General features: G+C 33.9%; 1 protein-coding gene across 2 annotated transcripts; it reads left to right on the top strand.

Annotated features, from left to right (window-relative positions):
- The first annotated feature begins 16,586 nt into the window (after positions 1 to 16,586).
- Positions 16,587 to 25,049, top strand: sall4 (spalt-like transcription factor 4). Of its 2 annotated transcripts, XR_225243.6 has the most exons (5): positions 16,587 to 16,769; positions 19,784 to 22,267; positions 22,356 to 22,660; positions 22,769 to 23,633; positions 23,714 to 25,049. XR_225243.6 is itself a non-coding variant. In NM_001080609.1 (4 exon segments), coding segments are annotated over 4 exon segments (3,276 nt in total). In that variant the 5' UTR covers positions 16,669 to 16,702; the 3' UTR covers positions 23,189 to 23,223.
- The last annotated feature ends 878 nt before the right edge of the window (positions 25,050 to 25,927 follow it).

The raw sequence follows: 25,927 nt of genomic DNA on the forward strand, positions 1-25,927 counted from the left end.
TCAGAGATATTCAAATAGTAGTATCTTGTCCAAATATTGTCCTCTCCTAACAACCCACACATCAATGGAAAGCTTTTTTATTTATTGCCCTCTGCTCTCTTGTTATCTTAAATGGGTCTCATGTGAAAATTGCACTATTGTCTTGCTGTTATTGCCAGTCATATACTCAGCATTTCATTACTGTGAGGGAATTCACTCGTCAATAAACTAAGAGAATGAAGGAAGTCATTAATAAACAGTGCTAGTTTAAAATATGCTAGGTTTGGTATAAATCAATGCTTTATCAATCAATGCTTTTAATTAAAGCTCTTTTTACATTTTCTGACCTTTATAAATAAATATATATATTAATATAATATAATATAATACAATATATATATATATATATATATATATATATATATATATATATATATATATATATATATATATATATATATATATATATATATATATGCATGTGTGTGTAACCACTAATATGCCTAAATAATACAAGTTTTAAAACTGACATCGTTCAGTGTTAAGATTTTAGTGCTAGATTTATATGCAGATCACCACATTTTTTAGTAACTCCAACTTGATTTCACCAAGTAGGACATATTTCTGGATAAACTTCTATGTTGATCCTGGAACAGCATTCCAATCAGAATTAGGGATATGTTTACCATTTATGCTAAGTTTAGGCTTACGGTTAGGTTTATGCACTTCTACATAATTCTTATCCATCTATTATTCCCCTTTGATTTGGGGAATAATTTACAGTAAGGGTTGGGTTTAGGGGTAGGAAATAGGTACATTACATTTTCAAACAAACATGATGTTCCAGGATCAACATAGATGTTAATCCAGGATCGCAATGCCTCATTTGTAAACATTACATTGTAGAAAACTTGTTTGCAATTCTTAACATAATCAATCAACTGATGAAGCATAGTTATACTGTAACTATTAGTCAATTTTTTACTCACTTTACTGACAGTGTCTTGCCTTAAAGGCATAGTTCAGTGAAAAATAAGCACAAAGGAAGTTATATTGAAAAAAAAAACAGCCATTGGCTTCTATAATATGTTTTGCTCCTACTATAGAAGTAAATGGGTGTTTTTTGTCCCCTGCATATTTCAGAATATCTTCTTTTGAGTTCAACAGCAGAAAGAAATACATAGAAGTAAACAAAAAACAAACACTTGAGTGTAATAAATGATGAAACTTTTATTTTTGGGTGTGCTATCCTACTCTACATATAAATTTGTGAGTATACTATATTCACAAGGTATGTTTAGTATATACTGTATATATATATGTACAGTTAAAGTCAGAATTATTAGCCCCCTTTTGATTTGTTTTCTTTTTTTATATTTCCTAAATGATGTTTAACAGAACAAGGAAATTTTAACAGTATGTCTGATAATATTTTTTCTTTTGGAAAAAGTCTTATTTGTTTTATTTTGGCTAGAATAAAAACAGTTTTTAAATTCTTTAAAAAGCATTTTTGGGACAAAATTATTAGCCCCTTTAAGCTAATTTTTTTTTTCGATAGTCTACAGAACAAACCATCGTTATAGAATATAATTGCCTAATTACCCTAACCTGCCTAGTTACCCTAATTAACCTAGTTAAGCCTTTAAATGTCACTTTAAGCTGTATAGAAGTGTCTTGAAAAATATCAAGTAAAATATTATTTACTGTCATCATGGCAAAGATAAAATAAATCAGTTATTAGGAATAGGTTTTTAAAACCAATTTGATTAGAAATGTGCTGAAACAATCTTCCCTCCATTAAACAGAAATTGGGGAAAAAGATAAACAGGGGCGCTAATAATTCAGCGGGGGCTAATAATTCTGACTTCAACTGTAGGTAATATTTTTGTGTTCATTTGAACAAAACAGATTTATTAAACAGAAATATTTATTGAAATAATGTTTTACATCTTTAGAAATAGAAGGATAATACATTTAAATTCATGCGAAATATTGAGAACAAAAATTACAAGCTACAACATTTCAACTAAATTTGATATTATTATTATTATTATTATTATTAATTTTTTTATTATTATTTTGCATCTCTTGAAATTTTACCCTTTTAATTTTTTATTTAATATTTTTACCCTAACAAACCTAAAATTTAGGTGTAATTATTTTGAACCATTATAATAAGTTATTTAGCTAGATTTAGCTTCAGTACTGACTAATGCAATGTATATGCACTAATATAATATCGTAAAGCTTCCTATAGAAAATATGAATCTAAGTGAGATATTTGTGAGGGGTGTACTCATATACAGTTGAAGTCAAAATTTCCCAAATTATGTTTACCAGGGCAAGGAAATGTTCACAGTATGTCTGATAATATTTTTTCTTCTGGAGAAAGTCTTATTTGTATTATTTCAGCTATTAATAAAAGCAGTTTAATTTTTTTAAACACCATTTTAAGGTCAATATTATTAGCTCCTTTAGGCTATATTTGTTTTCGATAGTCTACAGAACAAACCATCATTAAACAATAACTTGCCTAATTACCCTAACCTGCCTAGTAACCTAATTAACCAAGTTAAGCCTTTAAATGTCACTTTAAGCTGTATAGATGTGTCTTGAAAAATATAGTCAAATATTATTTTCTGTCATCATGGCAAAATACGATAAATCAGTTATTAGAAATGAGTTATTAAAATGATTATATTTAGAAATGCGTTGAAGAAATCTCTCCGTTAAACAGAAATTGGAAAAAATAAACAGAGGGGCTAATATCTCTGACTGTATGTTGAGCACTGTAGATATCAGAGTATAATATTGAATCAATGCACTCTCTGGCACCTTTAAACACGATTTTGCATTGCCGTGTGGACCGGTGATCAGCATCAAACCAACAATGAACACTCATAACAACTCACCAGATTATAATCCATCATAAAGCCCAAAATCACCAAAGCAAACAAGCGCTTTAAGCAACTCTTAATGTGCAAAGTGCTCAGGTTTCGACATACTGGAACGATCTGGCCCTAAAAATAATTTGTTTAGCTCAGCGACTGCTCTCCACAAAGGATTAAACATACAAATAAAGAAATGGGAAGAGAGATTGATTTAAACGCCACGGTTTGTTGCTTTGGTTCCTGTAAACAGTTTGATCAAGGGGTGAACCTCCTTTCTTTATGTTGTGACTTCAGACGAATCCGTCTTCATCTGTTTCGTAACTAAAATCTCTTTGTTGCGAGAGGTTATGAAAGGCTTTGTATTTATATGTTTAGATAATTGCAGACATAACATTATTGATGAAAGCTTATGAGGAAAATATGTTTACAGGATTGCCTTATGAGGGCCTGATTACAGATTCTGTTGTAGTTTTCGTTAATAAGAAATTATGTTGTACACATTTTTGTAACTATATTGATATGTTCTCATTCACTTCATATTCATATTTGAAATATATATGCCACATAGGGCGGCACAGTGGCTCAGTGGTTAGCACAGTTGCCTCATGGCAAGAAGGCTGCTGGTTCGAGTTCCGGCTAAGCCAGTTGGCATTTCTGTGTGGAGTTTGCATGTTCTCACCGTGTTGGTGTGGGTTTCCTCTGGGTGCTCTGGTTTCCCCCACAGTCCAAACACATGTGCTATAGGTGAATTGGATTAACTAAATTAACCGTAATGTATTAGTGCATGTGTGAATGAGTGTGTATGTTTCCCAGTACTTAGTTGCAGCTGGAAGGGCATCCAGTGCATAAAACATATGCTGGAATAGTTGGTGGTTCATTCCGCTGTGGCGACCTCTGAAATAGAGACTAAGCCGAAGAAAAATGAATGAATGAATGAATGACTCAAATAAACAACAAACAAGCAAACAAACAAACAAAAACTTTATGACCTCTCCTCTTATTCATTAATCAACACTTTTCCAACTCCACCACATTTTAGGAACAATTTGAAAGGTCCCTAATCTCCCTCAAAGACCTCGGGCCCTATCATACACCTGTCGCAAGGCGAGACGCAACTGTTGTTTGCTAGTTTCAGCTCGGTGCAAGAGTCGTTTTGACATTTTGCGCCACGCTGTTTAAATAGCAAATGCATTTGTGCTTGTATGTGTGCCCATAGGCGTTCTGTTCTAAAAAAGGAGGTGTGTTAAGGTGCATTGTTGGTGCATTGCTATTTTGAGGAACTAAAATAGTCCAGTGCAGAGCGCGTTAGCTGTGGGCTTTGGTTAAACATTGCTTAATATACACAGGATGTTCAGCAATATGCAAATATTGTTCATATGAAAAAGAATTAAAGGAAAAAAATGTTTATAAAAATAATTATTTTCGACATAAATAAAAAAAAAACACTGCCTCCATGCCTTCGACATCTCGGGGGGGCTTTTTTAGTTTATTCATGACAATTTTTCTTTTGTATAATGTTATTAGTAGTAGTAGTAGTAGTAATAATATAGATATTTATATTTGTTTTATTAAAAACAACCTTAGATTTGCCCACCTGTCAGGTTTTGGACCATATGGGGCATAGCATATGTATTTGGAGTTTCTTGACCACACTTCGTAATTATTGTCGATTTATTATTGTCGATTTATTCATTCGCTGGAAATTAGAACTGAATTAGAAATAGTTTTGAAACAAATCTTTGCGCTTAACAAACAAAATTAATTATTTATAGGCTAATGGACGTCTGCGTACAACACGTTTCCCTATCCATGAAAGAGAGTAAAAGGGAAAGTAAAGAATGAGGAGGCTCTGCAGATGCTCTGTTTAACTGTTTTAGTGAGGCGCCCAGTTTTTTCACTTACAAACTCCACCATGTAAATAGCAAATCGGCTATGGCGTGACGCAACTGACTCTTAAAGGGAATATGAGATGAGGCTCTGATTGGTTTATTCTCAAAACACATCTCATTAACTCATTAAGAGAATAAGCTCAACCCTGTTAAAACATGCAACACGACACAAATCGGATTTTTCCATCATCACAATAGCAAAAGTATAATCGGACATGCCCTTAATGTTTTTTGCGCCCTGCGCTTTGGACTTTGCACCTAGATCATCAAAATAGAGCCCCTAGTGTATATCTCTTAACATAAAGCTTATCTTTTCCATTGTTTGTAACCATGTCTTTAGGCCACCATAAAATATTTGGTGTACACACATTTTTCCCATTTAAAGAAATAATCTGTTTAGGTTGAAGAATATATATACATACAGTTGAAGTCAGAATTATAAGCCCCCCTGAATTATTAGCCCCCCTGTTTATTGTTTCCCCAATGTCTGTTTAATGGAGAGATTTTTTCAACACATTTCTAAGCATAATAGTTTTAATACATTTTTTTTCTTTTAAAAAAAATAAATGTAACAATTTTAACAGCAATTGGGATTGTTTTTATTTAAAATTTTAATTTACTGTATATCTAGGTACTCTACATATAAAATTGTGTGTATACAATATACACAAGGTGTTTAGTATATATATATATATATATATATATATATATATATATATATATATATATATATATGTGTGTATGTGTGTGTGTGTGTATTTGTGTGTGTGTGTATTTGTGTGTGTGTGTGTGTATAAAACTTTGGCTGAATAGTAATAAAATCTGATCAAAATAATTTAGCATTTATTCACATTATTAACCCTTTTAACCTAGTTAGCCTTAAAATTGCATTTAAAGCTAAATACTTGTAACTAGTAAATAACTAGTAAAATATGATGTGCTGTCATCACAAAATTTTATTTAAAAATGTGTTGAAAAAATATCCTCTTCATTAAACATCACTTGGGAAATATTGAAAAATGTATTAAAAATTCACAGGAGCACATAAGTTTGACTTTAACTACATATATATACATGGAAATATATTTAATATATTATCATTTACATTTAATTCACACTGTATGTTTAGTTATAATTTAAAGCAATCAAGACAGAAATACATTTTTTGAAGCTGTCTGAACATTGATAAATCAGATCATTCATCATTCATCCATGTTATTAACATTATTGTATTTCTTCCAGCTTTTTCCCAGTATAAAAACCCTCAGTCTCCCTATTAAAAACCCTCATCATTAATCAATCAACACGCATCGCCTGAACTTCAGAAAACACAGATTTTTGTTCCTAACACTAATGCACATGACTTCATTCAATTCTTTTACCTTCATGTCAGCTTTTTGCATGCAGCTGTTGCTCAAACATGCACTGTCAGAAGCGTTTCTATTCAGAGTAAACATCACCATATCTCCACAAACAAATATGTCATGCTTTCAAAGACAAAAGCCCAGGCAGAGGTCGAGACCTGTGGTATTGTGCATGTGTGTACAGCAACATGCAACAATAGTGTATGGCATGCACACTATTCTTCTGAAAAAAAGAAGGGAAAAAAAAGCCTGTTCTGTTCACACTAAAATTACTTTTCATTGGGCAGCGCATTTGTGAATCCGCTATGGAAAGGATACTTTGCTCTTCTGTTGCAGATTTAGTTCACATATACAGTCATTTTGAAAGAGTTTTCAGTATTTTCAATAGAAGATAATTATACAATCAATAAGTCTTGACTACATGTTTTTGCTAAATATAACTTATTAAACTAGTTAATTGTGTTTTAACTTAATTTCTTTAAACTATACAACTTATTTGGAGTCAGTTTAATGTCATTTAAGTTGAAATGATTTAATTTGAGATTAATAAATATAATTATAATTATTATATGTTATATTATTATATGTTATATTATGTTATATCAATTGTAATTAAATAAATTAAGTTAATAATGTTTTAACTTTACATTTAAATTTAATTTTCAGTTTAAAATTACTCATAAAGTTAATTTCACTCAACTTAAACATTTCTAGAAATCTTATATCAATATCTATATAACCAAGTTTTTTTACATTGTAAAATAAATGTATTTATTTATTTGCTTATTTATTTATTTACTTATTTATTTACATATTTGCTTATTTGTTTACTTATTTGTTTAATTGCTTGTTTATTTATTTACTTATTTATTTATTTATTTGCTTATTTATTTATTTGCTTATTTATTCATTTATTTATTTGCTTATTTATGTATTCACTTATTTATTTACTTATTTGCTTATTTATTTGCTTATTTATTTATTTGCTTATTTATTTATTTACTTATTTATTTACTTATTTGCTTATTTATTTATTTATTTATTCATTTAGTTATTTAATTGTTCATAGATGCATTCATTTTCTTTTTGGCTTAGTCCCTTCATTAAAAAGGGGGTCGCCACAGCAGAATGAAACACCAACTTATCCAGAACATGTTTTATACAGCGGATGCCCTTCCAGCAGCAACCCATCTCTGGGAAACACCCATACACTCTCATTCACATACGTATACTAAGGACATTTTTGTTTATTCAATTCACCTATAGCGGATGTCTTTGGACTGTGGGGGAAACCGGAGGACCCGGAGGAAACCCTCGCAAACACAGGGAGAACATGCAAACTCCACACAGAAATGCCAACTGACTTAGCCAGGGCTTGAACCAGCGACCTTCTTGCTGTGAGGTGATTGTGCTACACACTGCACCACCTTGCTGCCCTATTTATTTATTTACTTATTTGCTTAAGTAATTATTAATGTATTGATTTATTTACTTATTTGCTTGTTTATTTATGTATTTACTTATTTATTTACTTATTTATTTATTTATGATTAGTGATAAAAGCATGTGTTTTTAAGTTAATTTAACTTAATAAAATACATGAACCAAGTTTCAACTTATGGCAGGCGACTGGACTTATAAGGTTACTTTGATTCGACTTAAAAAAATGTACACCAGTAATTTTTTGCAGGGTTTTCCACCATGTTTTATAGCTTACTCTCACAAAAAGCCATTTATAGAAACAACATATTCCCCAAAGAAAAATGCAAGACTTTTTAAGGCTTACTATTTCTAGCCTTAACCAGGCCTGAAAACATTAAAAAAAAAAACTATATCCTAATGTTTGCGTCTGAATTATAGCTATAGGCCTACTTTAATGCTGCAATTTTTTTTTTGTCTTCAATCTACACATTCCCCATCAAAATAAAACAAAACAGCCCATCTGTCCATCCTAAAAGGGGGTAGAAATATAAGATGAGCTCCTTTCTCATTCCCACCATCCTGGATTTATGACCGAGCTCTTACAGAGTGAGAATTGTTTAGTTTGAACACAACAGGAACGCTGAACTCAAGCGCAGTTTCTTATTGCCGTCATAAAGCGTCTAGACTGCACACCCCTCCTCTCTGCACCTTCAGTCCGAGCGTGATGGACGTTTGTTTTTACTAAATATATAGAGTTCTCTTTGTGTCCTGATGGACAGACGGCGCGTTTTAAAGCCTCGACTTTATCTTGAAACACTGCTGTTGGTGGAGTGACGTGGCTGCTTGTGATTAGCTGGACAGAAATAAAAGTTGGATGTTAAACTGTAATGATTTTCGCAGACGTATTGCGCGCTGACACACACAATAATGGTTGTTTATTGGCATCTGTGGTTCCTTGAACAAATGTTTCACATGGAAATTTTCCATCCCACTAAAGAAGATTTTGAAGTCCAATTTCTGTTTATGTTTTACCTTTTTTAATTTTTTTTATTAATTTTTCAGTGTAATAATTTTAGTGTAGCAGCATATCCAGTACCATATTTCAGCTTAAAAGGGATACATTTTTCACTGACAATCATTTCACTTTTTTATACAGTATAGAAAGTAACAAAACTCAATGTAAGAATTTTAAAAAGTAATTATTAACAATAACAATAAAATAATAATGTAAACAATATTAATAACAACATTTAAACAATTCAGGGAGGGTTAAATATACACCTAATAGTAGAAAGAAGAGGGGATTCTTCAAGACGAAGATAACTAAGGCAAGATGCTTTGGTTATTTATACTATAGGAATCGTCTGATTGGTGAATCATACGTTAGCTAATGTGGGGCCAGCCGTGTCAATCATAAGCACGTGATCCTCTCGAAATTAGTTCATAAATAAACTTCACTTAAAACATAAGAGGATGCTTTAATTTTCTCATCTTCATAATACAATCTCTTACAAGAACTAATGACTGCAAAGTTCTTTGGGGAACCCAAAATCATTTTTCATGGCATTGCTGTAAAATAAAATCCCGTTAAAGTATTTTTTAGCAGTGTAAAAAACGTATGTACATTGGAAAGGTAACAGAGATGAAGAATCACTGATTTAGTGAAGATCATTTCAATCCATTACATCAAGTTCTTCAGATATTTAAAGTATTTTATATCCCTTGTGTGCTGTTGGGGATGTTTTTGTCCGCTCAGGGGTGATTTTGAGTCTTATTTTAGCCACAACTTTATCTGTATTTCAGCAAATGGTATGATTTTTGGACAAATCTTATTTTGAAACATATTTTGGGAAAATGCTTTGAAAACAAAAAAACTCAACAGGACAATCTGGGCAAATTTACTACTGTTTTTGCCCAATTGACTTTTATTATATTGGCATGACACCATATAATCATGCGTTCTTGATTGTTGGTGGTTTTCCTGGTTTGGAAGAGGTACAATTTGTAATTTTTGTTGTTGTTCACCAGTTGCAGTGCAAAAGAAGCTAAGTTTCTGGCTTTTATATGGAGTATAGTGTGTGTGAGTGAGTGAGTGTGTAAGAGAGACCTTTAGAAAATCAAAATAAGCAGCTCAGCTCTCAGAACATAGACATAGTAAGTGTATTTATGCACACGCACTAGCTGTTCATTCATTCATTCATTTTTGCCTTAGTCCCTTTATTAATCTGGGGTCGCCACAGCGGAATGAACCGCCAACTTATCCAGCAGGTTTTTACACAACGTATACCGTTCCAGCCACAACCCATCTCTGGGAAACATCCACACACACACATACACACACACTCATACACTACCGACAATTTAGCCTACCCAATTCACCTGTACCGCATGTCTTTGGACTGTGGGGGAAACTGGAGCACCCCGAGGAAACCCACGCGAACGCAGGGAGAACATGCAAACTCCACACAGAAACGCCAATTGAGTCGAGGTTCGAACCAGCAACCCAGCGACCTTCTTGCTGTGAGGCGACAGCACTACCTTCTGCGCCACTGCTTCGCCCAAACTAGCTGTTTTACTCCATAAACCTCCATATAGAAGCCAAACAGCTTTTTGCCCAGGCTTATCTAAAAGGTTAACAATACCAACTGATGATCAACAGTAAAAATGACAAATTTTACCTCTTCCCAACAGGAAAAAATGCCGACAACCAAGATCGGATAATTATTTAGTGTCATGGCTTTGCAATCAAATGGTGTGGTTATAATGGAAGTCAATGGGCCAAAAGCAGTCCCCAACATAAAGAAAGGGTAGTCAATTTGAACAATACACACGTGTCTTAATTTCTCTAGGAAGGAAAAGTTTCTTTAGATTATTAAAATGGCATACATATAAAAATATATAACAACATGACCTTTTAAGCACTGTTTGATGAAAGATTCTCTGGGAAACCTTGCAAAAAACTATTTCTATGGCTTGGTGGTGAAACCCCCCTTTAGGGAGCATGTTTGTTTTTTCAGATTGTATGTGTTCTCGGAGGTGACACTGCAAAGTTAAGTATTTTCCCAAACACCTGGATTCCTGTAAGAACGGTGAGTCACTTTAACCTCAGCATGGCTTGGTTTTTAATGGCTTCAACACTTACACGTCTGGATTGGGGAAATGGATTGGAAATCTTCTTTCTTCCTGTTCTCCTAAGTCCTCCATTAAGTTTAGGGACATCAATCTCCCCTGGTGTAAGACATCGGCGGCTGACAGTGAGACGGGTGGGGGTGACGGTGATCTTCTTTTGAGAAAAAGCTATAAATTCTTTCGCACCCTCAAAGCACTTGCCGTTCTCACATTGCCTTATGAAAAAAGGGGGCAGGAGGGAAGCGGGGGTTTTAAAAAGGAGAAAAAATCTCTGGGAAATTTACAAAACCATAGCTGTCCGTGGCAGAACAGGATGTGCCAATTGGTGCTTAAACAGCAGTTAGTGACACATCTGAGATTATACAGTCAAAAGCTGAACATAAAAGGCTGCTTCTGTGTGTGTGTGTGTGTGTGTGTGTGTGCGTGTGTGTGTGTGTGTGTGTGTGTGTGTGTGTGTGTGTGTGTGTGTGTGTGTGTGTGTGTGTGTGTTAAATAGGATGCATTTTGCCGGTGCATTTGCATTAAAAGCTAAGTGAAGAATTTATAAGCAAATCTATCAGACTGCGCTGGTCAGTGTCTGCAAACACAGCAAATGAGTCATGCCGCGCCTTATCTAATAAACATCTATGGCATCTGTGACACATCCTGACTAAAACCAACAGTGCTGGACAAAAGAGCACTGACCAGAGGTTATTTTTAAATCCAGTCTGAGACTTCATTCACGATTAGATGTTCAAAGCTTTTAGTACATCCGAACATTCTGCTCATTTTGCCTTATCAGTAAAGTTAAGTAACACAGTGGTTCTCAAACATTTTTCATCAAGTACCACCTCGGAAAAAAATTGTCTTTGCAAGTACCACCATAATGAGCAGTTTTGAAATACAGTAGCGTATTAGGTCTAGTAAAAACAGCTTAAGCTCTGTACAGTTTAAAAAAGAAATAACTCCTGGTTTGTTAGCACCTGGAAATGTTGCCTAGACCTCATAAATATAGGCTTTATGTCATCATATTCGTATATAAATCATTTTTGATAATTTCTTTAAATATATGTAGCATGTACATATTACATATTTGATTCATCTGCGTACCACTAGAAGGAAGCCTGCGTACCACTAGTGGTACATGTACCACAGTTTGAGAACCACTGAAGTAACACATATAAAAAAAAAAAAAAAAAAAATATATATATATATATATATATATATATATATATATATATATATATATATATATATATATATATATATATATATATATATATATATATATATATATATAATGATTTTTAGAATAATTATCTATAAAATCTGTGTCAATTAAATAAAAAATTATACAATGATATATAAAGAGCTGACAAAGAGTCAATTAAAAGTAAAAAGATATCTGTGTGTATACAGTATAGTCCACATTTGAAGTGGGTCAAAAAAACTTATGAAAAGTCTTAAACTACTGGACAACACTCATTCTCGTCTTAGGACATATTTGAAAAATCTTTTTGATCTAAAGGTTGACTATGTGTGTGTGTGGCCTTTTGTTATCTTTAGTTTTTTTTTTAACAGTATGTATAGTTTTAATAACTCATTTCTAATAACTGATTTATTTTATCTTTGCTATGATGACAGTAAATAATATTTTACTAGATATTTTTCAAGACACTTCTATACAGCTTAAAGAGACATTTAAAGGCTTAACTAGGTTAATTAGGTTAACTAGGCAGGTTAGGGTAATTAGGCAAGTTATTGTATAATAATGGTTTGTTCTGTAGACTATTGAATAAAAAATCTAGCTTGAAGGGGCTAATAATTTTGTCCCTAAAATGGTGTTTAAAAATTTGTAAAACTGCTTTTATTCTAACCAAAATAAAACAAATAAGACATTTAAATTAAAATATTATCAGACATACTGTGAAAATTTCCTTGCTCTGTTAAACATCATTTGGAAACTTTTTTAAAAAATGAGAAAAAAATCAAAGTGAGGTTAATAACTCTGACTTTAACTATATCAAAATCTAACAAACAGTGCTTAGGGGTAGCTTAAATAATGTGTTGGTGCCCTTTGGGTAAGAGATTAAACATAATAAACAGTAAAAACCAGTCCAAGGTACTAGAAAAATTGTTTAAAAAAAAAATATATATATATAATAATAATAATAATTTTTAACATTCTTTCCACATTTTTAGTCAGTGCCTTGTGCTGACTATTATGGTTTATATATATCATTAAAACATTACATAGTTTTGTGATTAATTAATACAGTTATTCAAGTTAAAATACAAACCTTTTCTTATTAGAAACAAAACTTTTGGTGCATAATATTTATTTATATTAATGCAAAGATAAAAATATGAAATGGACATACTTATATAAATGAGTACACCTCATTTTGAAAATGAATTTTTTAAATAATTTTTTCGGTGAATATTGTTAACATATTTTGATGCATTTAAGCAAAATAGCTTTAATAAAAAATATAATAATAATAATAATTATATATATATATATATATATATATATATATATATATATATATATATATATATATATATATATATATATATATATATATATATATATATATATATATGATAATACAATTAAATTCAAGCAAAATATTGAAGAAGATAAAAATTACAACCTACAAAATTTCAAATAAATTTAAGTCATTTTTTGTTTCTCTTGATTTCTCCTCTTTAAAACATCTATTTAATACTTTTCCTAACATATACATTTGGCTGTAGTAATATTTTGGACTGTTATTGTTAGGGTACTTATTAATATCTCAAGGGTACGCAATAGTATCCAACAATTACAAATACTTACCTATTGAAAATTTTAAGTATTTTACACATTTGAGATACCAATATAGACCCTCAAATGTGTAAAGGTACCACCCCAATGACAGCTCTAGTGCTTTTATTTCTGAGAGTATATGTATATAATAAATGATCCCCCCTTTATGAAAATGATTTTTTTTTCTATTTTTTTGTGAATATAGGTAATGTATTCTGATGCGTTTGAACAAAACAGTATTATTAAAAAGATTTGTGTATTCAATTACTATTTTAGTCACCAAACATCTTTAGAAATAGAAAAAAAAAATACAATTCAAGCAAAATATTGAATAAAAAAATTACAATTTACAAAATTTCAACAAAATTTTAGACATTTTTTCTCTTGATTTTTCCTCTTTTAAAATTATTATTTAATATTGTTCTCTAACATACATTTGGGTGTACTAATTTTGGGCTGCTAAGTTATTTTGGTAGATTAGCTTCACATTTGGCTTCAGTATTGATTAAGCTAATGTGTATGCATAAATATATTATTGTATATTTATAATATATGTATGTGTGGGTGTATGTGTGTGCTTACATATACTGGGAATGTGTATTTAATAAAAACATATGTAAACATGTATTTTAGGGTTATTTCATTAACCAAATTATTATTTAATCAGCAAGAAACAAAGCTTTCAGAACATGGTTATGAGGTAAATTTATACAGACAAATATTCAAAACATTTTCTTGTTGAAAACAAAGCATTGAGTGCATTGGACCACATTCATTTTTAACAGTAAAAACTCTTAAAATCCTAAATAAACTCAGTAAAATGATTTTAAACTGGTTTTCAATTGTCATATTTCTAAATATGTCAAGGATGGAACAGCTATTCTGGATACAGATGTATATACTGTATATATAATCTGTGTATGTAGCCTAACCAATGCATCATGATTAGTTTTTTGTGAGTTTTCATTTCCAAACTATAATATACCCCTATGTTTTGACGTCAGACAAGACAAGTGCTTTACATAACGCATTTGAATGAACTAAACAGCTGCATTTTTTCCTCATTTCTCCTTCCCCATTTGCATGCATTTACTTGTCTGCTCTTTATTTGTGCATTACACATATCAGTACAATGTGACCGGCAGCCTTTTGTGTTTAATGTGATGATGGAGTTAAAGTCAGTTGCAATTTCCATATTTAAATCACAAAGAGAGGAGGCACGCATACACTTATCTTCATGAGCACTGTAAATAAACAAACCTTTGCTTGATGCAGTACATTATCAAGTGTCAAAAATAATACATTTATTAATAATGACGTCAAAACTGAAGCAGAAATGGCGTGATTTAATAACTAAAAGCTAAATATATGATCAGATTTGGATTTATCAGATATATTTGGCTTTATTTACACTGTAAATGCTTGTTTTTATTCAGTATAACTTCAATATCAAGCATAAAATAATGTATAATTTTAAAAAAACTGAATCAGAAACATCACAATAAATGCAAACTGAGGCAGAAATGGGGTGATCTAATAAATATATGCTAAATATATAATCAGATTTGGATTTTTCTGATATATTTGGCTTTATTTACACTATAAATGCTTGTTTTATTCAGTATAACTTCAATATCAAGCATAAAATACTGTATAATTTAATTTAGTGGTAAAAACTGAATCAGAAACATCACCATATATAGGCTAATAAATACAAACTGAGGCAGAAATGGCGTGATCTACTACCTATAAGCTAAATATATGATCAGATTTAGATTTTCTGGATATATTTGGCTTTATTTATACTGTAAATGCTTGTTTGATTTAATATAACTTCATTATCGTGCGTATAATAATGTACAATTTTTCATTTTGTAATAAAAAGTGAATCAGAAACATCATAATAAATGAAAACTGAGGCAGAAATGGCGTGATCTAATACATATATGCTAAATATATAATCAGATTTGGATTTTTCTGTTATATTTGGCTTTATTTACACTATAAATGCTTGTTTGATTCAGTATAACTTCAATATTAAACCTAAAATAGTGTTTTATTTTGCAGTAAAAACTGAATCAGAAACATCACCATAGGCTAATAAATGCAAACTGAGGCAGACATTGCATGATCTAATAAATATAAGTGAAATATATCATCAGATTTGGATTTATCAGATATATTTGGCTTTATTTATACTATAAATGCTTGTTTAATTCAATATAACTCCAGTATTAAGCGTAAAATAGTGTATACTTTTATTTTGCAATAAAAACCGAACCACAAACATCACCATAGAATAATTACAAACTAAAATGATTTAAATATAGCGTATATATCTTTTTATAGCTACATTACAACAAACAATAGTGGGTTATTTCGACCAAAATTGGATCAAATATAGACAAAGCCAAATGTTTGGTTATATTTAGTCATATAAATTGAATTTTAAAAACCTAGGGCGTAGTTTTGTAGCTACATTACAAGTAGCAATTCTGAGTTATTTCAATCGAAATTGGGTAAAATATGGACAAAACCAAATGTTGGGTTATATTTAGTCATATATAAGTTTAATTTTAAAAAACCCAGCGGTTGATTTTGTCCATTTTTCCTCAAAATTTAGTTGAAATAACTGAGCATGTTTAGCATTTATTGGTGCACAATGTAATATTTGATTGATTAGTGATCGACTATCAATCGTAAAATAACATCATAGTTTATATCAGCATGCCTAAATACAACAAAAACTGAATCAGCTTAAAAACTACAAGCCAAACCAATATAATAGTGTTCCAATTCATAAAACGAGACACTTCAAATATTAAAAAATACAATATTAATAAATAATTGAGACTATTTCCCATCCACATAACAGCTGTGTTGATAAAACAATTCTAAAATAATTTTTCACTCGCCTGCGCACTTACATCCTCTCTCTCTCTCTTTCTCTCTCACTCATCCCTCCCTCTTTCTCTCGCTCTTCCACATCTCCTCCCCCTTTCCCTCGACTCTGCATTTCTCATCAATGAAGCCTCATTTGAATAATGCGCGAGCACTTTGGACCGGAGCCAATCAGCTGTCAGAAGAGCATGATAAATCGCAATGCATTATTGATAATAATAATTACTTTGACATGCGCATTTCTACTCGAGGGGCTAATTTCCCCCAACCTGGAGAATTTCTAAAGGAGAGGGACTAAATAGTCTTACTATTCGCCCCTGATGGTTGTAGGTTACCATGTCGCGGCGCAAGCAGTCCAAACCACAGCATATCAATTCGGACGACCCCGCTTCGACAGAAAATGGTGAGTTTGGAGCGATTAAAACTAATGTAAACTTTGTTTATGTTTCTACCTTGGAGTGATCTAGGAATCTCGCGTGCTCCCTTTTACATCTGAATTATGTAATTGGGCATGAATGGGTTCGCGACTCTTAAAATGAGGCGCTTTTTGTGAATTCGAGAAGTTTTGTACGTACATTAAATTAATTTACTGAACAACTTTAACTACTTTAACGCATTTTTATTGAGTCAATTTAAATATAAAATGTAGTATGTTTTATTTTTGGGGGTTGTTTGTTTGTGTGTTGGTTGGTTGTTCAGCTAATCTAATGTTTACGAAATATTTATCGGCGTTTGCATCGAAGACTTGTTTTTATATTTGTTTTTTGGGTATTAATATCATCATTGTAGTTATATATGCATATCTATTCGATCAAATATAGTTTTTCCAAATCATAAACGTGAACCAAATTCTTAATGCACGTTTTAGGCTTGTTTGACTGGCTGATGAATGTACACGTAAGTTATATTCCAGACTAACTAAGCACATGTGTTAATATTTGATGTGGCGTACTGGTATCACTGACCACTGTTAAACAAAGGTGCTCAACAGGTCGGCATGAAATGTGAGTCGCGAACAAGCTTGACCACAAAGCAATAAATCCCCCACAGTTTCTTTTGGTCGCATATGGAGATGTGGATGGGGGGATGGAGATGAAGTTGTGTGCAACGGGGGGGTGTAAATGTAAACTGCGCGACTTTTTATACTGGACGTAGTGAATTTTGACTGTTCTTAATGTAAATAATGTACTGGTTGAGGTTATTTTGCGTGTTATGCACTGCGAGTTGGGGGTTGGTTGTGTGTCAGGTCTGGTTGATTTAAAATCAGTTCAGTTGCGTTAGAATATTGCATGGAATTAAAGCACAATCAGAACAACGCTGTAAAGGTATCAGCAAAGAAACATGTTATATTTATGTGCATTGATCAGACGCCCTCTTGCGGTGAGCAGATGCACATGCACTGGTTAAAATCATCCGTCCAATTGTGTAACTTTAAAACGCATGGTTTGAAACTATTTCTGACAGATTTAGTTTTTTAAAAAGTAAGTTTTTTTCTTAATCTTTGCATTTGAGCACTTTTTTCCAGTTTTTAAAATAATTAATTATTTTTCCAAAATGGTTTCTCAAATTGAGTGCTTTTTATGCCCTGGCTCCCAGAAACAATGCAAATTGTTTTTCTTTACTATTCAAATTGTATAGTGAACAATTCGCACGTTCGGTTTCTCTGTCAGATTGTTAACAGGTGGTCTTTCCCATTCATGAGAGATGATGAAATTTGCATTTAACAATGGCCCTATTAAAAGGTCCTCCCTGATGGTGCTGCAGAGCTTAATTTTGATTTGCCTTTGATTTTTCTGCAATTTCAATGACAGATTGGATCCTTTTGCTCTGTTATCAGCATTTTTGTAATTCATCATATGGACTGCTTAACACTTGTATGCAAAGTTTAAATAGACATCAGTGAAGCAAGTGATTTGTTTTTAAGAACATATCTATTTTATTTGAATTTAGAAGAATGATTTGGAGGGGAGAAACTTATGTTTTGTGTGCAAATTAATGTCTTTGTGTGTAATCTATTTATTTTTTGCACATATTGTAAATGCTGCCCTCATCTGGCGGGATCGAGTAGTTTAAGTTGTAAATTTAGTTTTTTTTTTAATGACAATACTTAAACATTAAAACTTCCAAAAAGCCTCTGCATGATTTCATAATATACATGCGTTCCAACTACAGTTAGATTTCCTCTGCTTCTTTTTAATTGGCATTTTTAATGGATAATTTGCACCAAAATACAAATATTGCAACAGTTCATAGTTTTGACATTTTTTCCATCTGCTTTATACAAAAGATATTTAATAAAGTTGGAAACCATGTTGTTGACCAAAGCTATTGACCAGTACAGTAGGAAAATATACTTTTGTAAATCAAACTTTAAACTCCTTGGTTGCAAAAATTGTTTAAAACAAAATTGTTTAAAAAAAGAAAGAGACAGTTTTGGAACAAGTGTAGAGTAAGAACATGACTTTTTAAAATAACTCTTTAAAATAACCTCACATTATTATGCAATGTCTTCTAAAGGAATAGTTCACACAGAAAAAAATCTGTTATTTAATCAGCCTTTACTTGTTCAAAACCTGAGTTCCTTTCTCCTGTTGAACAGAAAATAAGATATTTTGAATAATGATGGTAGCTTACACCCATTGACTCCCATAGTAAGATAAAATAACTGTAAAAGTCTGTGCCAGCAAAATATAATCTTTTGTGAAAACTGAAGCAAAAACAAACTTTTCAAACCACATAAGGGACAGCAAATGATGAGGTAATTTATTTTTTTATTTTTTGGTGAACAATCTCTTGAAATGCTAGATATTGATGTAGTATTTGGGAGAGCAATTCCATGCAATTGTCAACCTTGCCGTGAAAATAAATTACATTTTTGCCAAAATAACGAAATATTTTTGTGTAAGCAAATATTTAAGTGCTTTAAAAATACTAAAAACGTCTCTGTTAATGTTTTCAAATTAATGTTTGATTTACTAAAATCACACAAGTGGCAATTTAAATTTTTTGCTCTATAGTGAGCCAACTCGTATCCTTTTGATTAGCATTATTTAGTTTGGGTTGTGCAGTTTAAATTACAGAATGACTACAAAGTATGTTGTAACTTTTTTTTTTTTTTTTCCCTTCACATCCATAACACGTTTATTTTCCCGTTTAAAATAAAAAAAAAACATTTACAGATTGATATTTTTCTGCTCCCACAACTCTGTGATTAGTTGTTTAATATTATAATAGTATAATGTCAACACATACTTTCTCTGTGAATTTATGTTTTGAGATTTTACTGCAAATGTCGCATTCATAATGCTGGAATAGCTCTAGAATAAATTTTCCTTGTTTAAAGATTTTAAAAAAAGTAATTTTGATCTTGAACAAGGTCATCTTGTGAACTTTTTCTCCTTTTTTTCCCCTCTGCAGGGATCTTGCACAATAGTCAAAGTGAAGAGGATGGCAGTGATGCTAAGAGGCGACGATCGGAGGAGACAAGGGTTTGCGAAAAATGTTGCGCAGAGTTCTTCGATGAGGCAGAGTTTCTTGAACATGAGAGAAATTGCACTAAAAGTCAGCAGGTAGTGATCATGAAAGATGGCGATGGGAGCGAAGTGCCCCCTGAGTTCTCGCAGCGTTCTCCGGGAGATGTCTTGAGTGATCCTTGTGATCAGTCTACCAATTCATATTCAAAGCACGGTGCAGAGTCAGATGAAATGATGGAAGGAGAGTTCATGTTGAACCAGGATAACCCCTCAAATCACGATCAAGAGGTGTCTGGCAGTCCAGGGTACGTGGCATCCAGCAAATTGCAAGACTCTAATGTGACACTCGAGTCCATGGCTGCTACCAAAGTTGCTGTAACACAACACTCATCCAATTCGTCTAGTCAAAAATCTCCACCCCCACAACCACACCAAGACACTCTTCTTGCAATCCCTATGATCCTGGAACAGCTGGTCAGTCTCCAGCAACAGCAACTGCAGCAGATCCAGCTAACTGAGCAGATACGCATCCAAGTGGCCATGATGGCACCTCCGAGTCTGCATGCAGCAGTGGGTGCTGTAATGGATCCACTCAAAGCGCTGGGTGCACATTTATCGCAGCAGCTCTCTGCTGCAGCCGCCCTCATTGGCAAACGGACAGGCTCCCAGTCTTTGTCCTTGGAAGCATTGAAACAAGCAAAACTACCTCAATCCGCTACTATCCCCACATCCCTTCCTGGAGGTTTGGGATCAATTCCCTTAAAACCGGACTTGAAAGGACTCCCTGATTTAGCCAGCCGACTTCCAGCGCTGCTTCCACAATCTCCAGGGGTCATAGGATTACAGAGTCCCTTTAATAACCTTGCAACAAGCATGGACCCCTCCAAAAAGGCAAAAACTAAGGGCCCTGTAGTCTCGGAGCCTCCAAAAAATGTCTCTGTTGAACACTCGTTCAAGCACAAATGCAAGTTCTGTGGTAAAACATTTGGAAATGACAGCGCTCTACAAATCCACTTGCGCTCGCACACTGGCGAAAGGCCCTTTAAATGTAACATCTGTGGAAACCGTTTCACAACTAAAGGAAACCTCAAAGTACATTTTCAGAGACACAAAGAAAAATATCCACACATCAAGATGAATCCACATCCGGTACCTGAACACCTGGACAACATGCCTTCAAACAATGGTATCCCTTATGGCATGTCTGTGCCCATGGAGGAAAATGGTTTTAGTGAAACCAAACCTGTTTTGGGAGTTCCCACAACAGGTCCCCCGGCAGGTCCCCATCCGCCAGTGCTCCAGGCATTCAAGCCCTCATTTGATATTCCAGCTGCTGGAGACCCCTACTCCCAGAGACCTTCTTCATCAGGCAGTGATGGTGCATCGATTTCTTCTGGCATGTTCGGTCAAGATATAGCAGGATCGGATCAAAGCAAAGATTCCCCTGATGCAATGGTTGGATTGCACCATATAAACGGTAACAGCCTAACTGGAGAAAATGGCTCTGGTACCGCAAAGCTTCAGCAAATGGTGGACTGCTTGGAGAAGAGGACAAATGACCCCAATGAATGTGTTATATGCCACAGAGTGCTGAGCTGCCAAAGTTCCCTCAAAATGCATTACCGCACACACACTGGCGAGCGACCGTACAAATGCAAAATCTGTGGCAGGGCCTTCTCCACCAAAGGCAACCTTAAAGCTCATTATGGTGTTCACAGGGCCAACACTCCTCTGAAGATGCAACACTCTTGCCCAATTTGCCATAAGAAGTTCACCAACGCAGTTGTTCTCCAGCAGCATATTCGTATGCACATGGGCGGCCAGATTCCAAACACCCCACTTCCAGAAAATCAGTTCGAAAGTCCTGAGGCACTGGATTCTAGCATGACCGAGGATAAGACCATTGACTCCAATGGGCATGAGGAGAGTATGGAGGAACAAGACTTTGAATTGGACAATCAGGAGAAGCTGAACTATTCTACAGAGCCCCAGCCTGTCACTAAAGACGATCAGACATTCCCAGGTCAACCATCAATGTTTACAGGCATCACTGCCCTGGAGAACCACATGAAGAACCTTACCTCTGCACTGAACCTGCAACGACAAAGCAGCACTGCTTCTGAGAGTGACAGTGGGCTGAAAGATTCCCCTTTGGGGTCTGGAGAAGTGGACTACAAGAATGACCGCAGTCCAGTTGTGTCCGATTCGGTGTCCTTCCACTCTTTGTCCCCTATAGATGGTCCCCCGAGTAATGGTCCGTCAAAATCACCAGAATCCACAAACCTAGATGATTCTGTTAAATCCAGACCAGACACTGATGCACCTCAAGATTTTAGCGAAAACAATGGAGCCCTGGACTTGACGTCAAGTTTTACTTCTAAACCAATCAAAGAGGAGCCAGGCTTGTCCTTTGCCAGTGGTGAATATGGTAAGCTACATTTACTAAAGTATTCTCATTGTGGTACTTTCCTGTTAATGCATTGCAGAAGTGATCAATACATTTCCTTTTATTTTAGGTTCTTCTCAATTACCTTTCATGAGGGTGCCTCCGAGTTTGGTCAAGCTGGAGATGCAGATTCCTCCGGAGACTCCTATGGGTGCCCACGGCCTGTACAGCTCCCAGCTGCCTCAAGGTGCTGCCACTCCTCCTGCTTCTTCTAGTGCTCCTCGTAGGTCCACCAAGCAACATCTCTGCAACATGTGTGGGAAGAACTTTTCATCTGCCAGTGCCCTGCAGATACATGAACGTACACACACCGGCGAGAAGCCGTTTGCTTGTTCAATTTGTGGCAGGGCTTTTACGACAAAGGGAAACCTTAAGGTAATTCCATTTTTGATTCTGCTTTGGACTTGTTAAATTACCTAAATAAAAATGAACTGCTTTGCATCTACCACAGTAAATCTTACAGATCCTTGTTTTATTTTACAGGTACATGTTGGGACTCATATGTGGAATAATACAGCAAGGAGAGGTCAACGCCTGTCATTGGATAACCCAATGGCTTTGATGGCCATGGGCAACGAGTCGAAGATGATGCCAGACATGCTGCCGCCCCCAAAGGATTTGATTCCCCCACCCATTAATTTTGACCCATCAATGTGGAACCAGTATGCTGCTGCTTTCACAAACGGGCTGACCATGAAGACCAATGAAATTTCAGTCATCCAAAATGGTGGCATCCCTCTCCCAGGAAGTCTGGGAGGTCCTTTAGTGGGCTCTACTGGGGGAATAACCAAGATGGAGTCATCTCAGATGGGCATCCCTGGCACAGTTGCAGAAATGGAAAAGAATGGCTCTGAAAGCATAGCAAAGTTTCCACATTTCATGGAGGAGGGTAAAGTGAATTAAAAAGTGAAAAGACTTCCCAGTTGTTCCCAAACCAACGGTTCATGTTGTGCTGATTGGCTTACAAGCCTGTTGGAATGTTAGGAACTGGACTATTTATTAATTCGGTCCTTAGTTGGTACAATCAAGTCATACATGTAACATTGCTTTTAAGAACTTTTGCAAATACCCTTGTTAAATGAGCCTACACCCTAAAACGGGCTACGCCTTCCTCTTAGGACTCTTACATGCTAGCAGTTGCTTCTAGTTGAATCTGATCTAACTACTGTAGTCCTTTTTCTTTCTCTCTAATATATGCGGGTATTTTGTCTGTTATGTTTCTAGAAGTTGAATGTAAGTCTTACTTGAAATAGCTTTATTCCAGAGCAGTCTCATTAGTGATCGGACACTCTTTTTGCGAGTTGCATTGGGCTCCGCTCTATGACCCTCAGGAGGATCTCAGCCACAGGTGACCTGAGATCTCAATGTTTTAAAAGTTAACATCGTGTTCATCTCTACTCGACTACTCATGGTTCTTTTTGTTGGTAGGTCATTATTCGCAGTTACATCTGTGGCATTGATGCCAGACAAAGGTATTTGTGGAATATGTGCGTTGAAGAACGAATCGACCGTTCCACACAATCTACTGAAGGCTACGGTTTCATTGATGAACATAGTGAGTAGTTCTAGTATAGATGTTTGTTTTGAAACTGGATTTCAATTTCACTAAGTTATTAAGAGTTTTTCGACTGTCAATATAGTTTCTTTCTGCGCTTAATACCAAAAATTATTTCGCTAAGTGCCTGTCTTGGAGTGCTTTTTTGTTTTATTTTTTCTCTTGTTCTCCTTAATTTTTCCTTGGCCTCGCCAAGGATACCACAAGATTGTATCAAAGGCCTTTTTGGATTTCATATTTTATCAAGACCAAAATATGCTATATTTTTGCATTTAGCTATAGCTTTTTCATTAAGTAATTTGGGAGTTTCCATGCTTTCAGTGGTCCATTTCAAATATTAGATTGTTGCTTTCATTTAAGACCTTTGATAGGAGTTCAAAAGGCCAGTTTAATGCTGAAATGCCTAATCATTCCTTGCACTTTATTTTTCCTCATTCTGCTAAGATCTAGACCAGGCTCATGCCATTTGTTTTCTTTTATGAACCTTTGTTTGACTCCTCATTTGCTTGCTCTACAGTTTTAGGACCCACTGAGTTTTAGAAATCTGTAAATTTACCATGCTTTTTATAATTATGAGCTAAGCAGGCATGTACATCTGGTCCCAAAAGGAGTAAGTAGTCATTCTTTTTCTGGGAAAAAGTCATGGTTTACTACCCAAATGTGTATTGATTGTTGTGGGAACATGTTTTCGAGATCGTAGCCATGCGTTCTTTCTTTAGTAAGAGGAATGAACTTTTTCTGTATGCACGCAGAGTATCTAAACCGTAAAACTTTACGCTGGTCAAATTTCTACCTCATTTAGATGTCTGTCTTTTTTTTTTTTTTTTTTTTTTTTTTTTTTTTTTTTTTTTTTTTTGGCATTGTGTTTGGAGTTATGGTTGCATTTGTGCTCCTATAACCTGCTGATTTCTGTAATATAATGAATGTATCGCCAGACACTTTGCACAACACTTGTTCAGAATAGGCAGACTCCTCCTGTACATTCTCTTTCAAATATGCATTTACCAAGTTGTGCCTTTTTCCCTAGATGTTAAAAAAAAAGGTGGTGTCAGATCTTGGTTAAATGGGGTCATGTCTGTATGATTGTTCAAATATTGAGTCTGTTTTAGGCTTGTTTACAGTGTAGACTTTTTGTAAATGTTGCTTTTTTGTTTGTTCCCCTTCCGTTCTGATATTTTGAGAATAAAACCAAGGATGACTTTTCCAAAACTTTTGCTTTTGTGCCTAAGTTGTCATTTAATGTTACTGGAACCAAACATGTAAGTACTACAAGAGGAGAAGTGGGGGAGGTATAAATGGATTGCTGAAATGCATTTTAGTACTACTGTCATTTAAGGCGAGTTGGTAATTTGTTTTGCAACGAGTCTTCGTTAAAAATGGTTCTTTAAAGATGAGATTTTGATTACTTTACAAAAAAGTACTTTTAATGGAATCATTTTAATGTGGAATTAAGTTTCATTTATTGATTTATTTACAAATCGAATGCATATTTAAATGTTATGTACATTACCGGTATACAATGTTGCATTATTTTAACATGTGCTATTGTTATAACTTATTTTAACTTGGTGATTTGAATCTTATAAATGACACTAAAGGTAAATTTTATTTATTTTTAAATGCACTGTAAAACCCAAAAAAGTTAGGGTAACTTGAATCATTTGAGAACCTGTTATAACAAACCATTTAAGTTTGAAAAACTAATCCTAATGAGTACTGTCAACTTAATCCATTCCATTCGAGTAAATGAAGCATTTTGAGCACAGTAAAACCAAATAAACAAAGAACATAAACCAACTGAGTACTGTAAAGCCCAACAAGTTGATGCAACTAAAGTGGTTCGTAGCAATCAGTTTCCTCAAATGGTTTGAGTTAAACTAATGTACATGAGTACTGTGAACTTGCTCCGTTTAAGTTGAAGTAATGAGGTATTTAATTAACTCATTATTTTCAACAGTTTAAAACTCTTTTCAAATGAGTAAAATTAATGTTGTTTTTTTTATTTTGTTTTTGGAAACTACACTCTTCCTTTGATAAAGTTGACTGTTGGGTTTTACAGTGTATTAAATCAGTAGTTATTTTAAACC

This window comes from Danio rerio, chromosome 23, assembly GCF_049306965.1.
Source record: "Danio rerio strain Tuebingen ecotype United States chromosome 23, GRCz12tu, whole genome shotgun sequence".
NCBI classification, from domain to species: domain Eukaryota; kingdom Metazoa; phylum Chordata; class Actinopteri; order Cypriniformes; family Danionidae; genus Danio; species Danio rerio.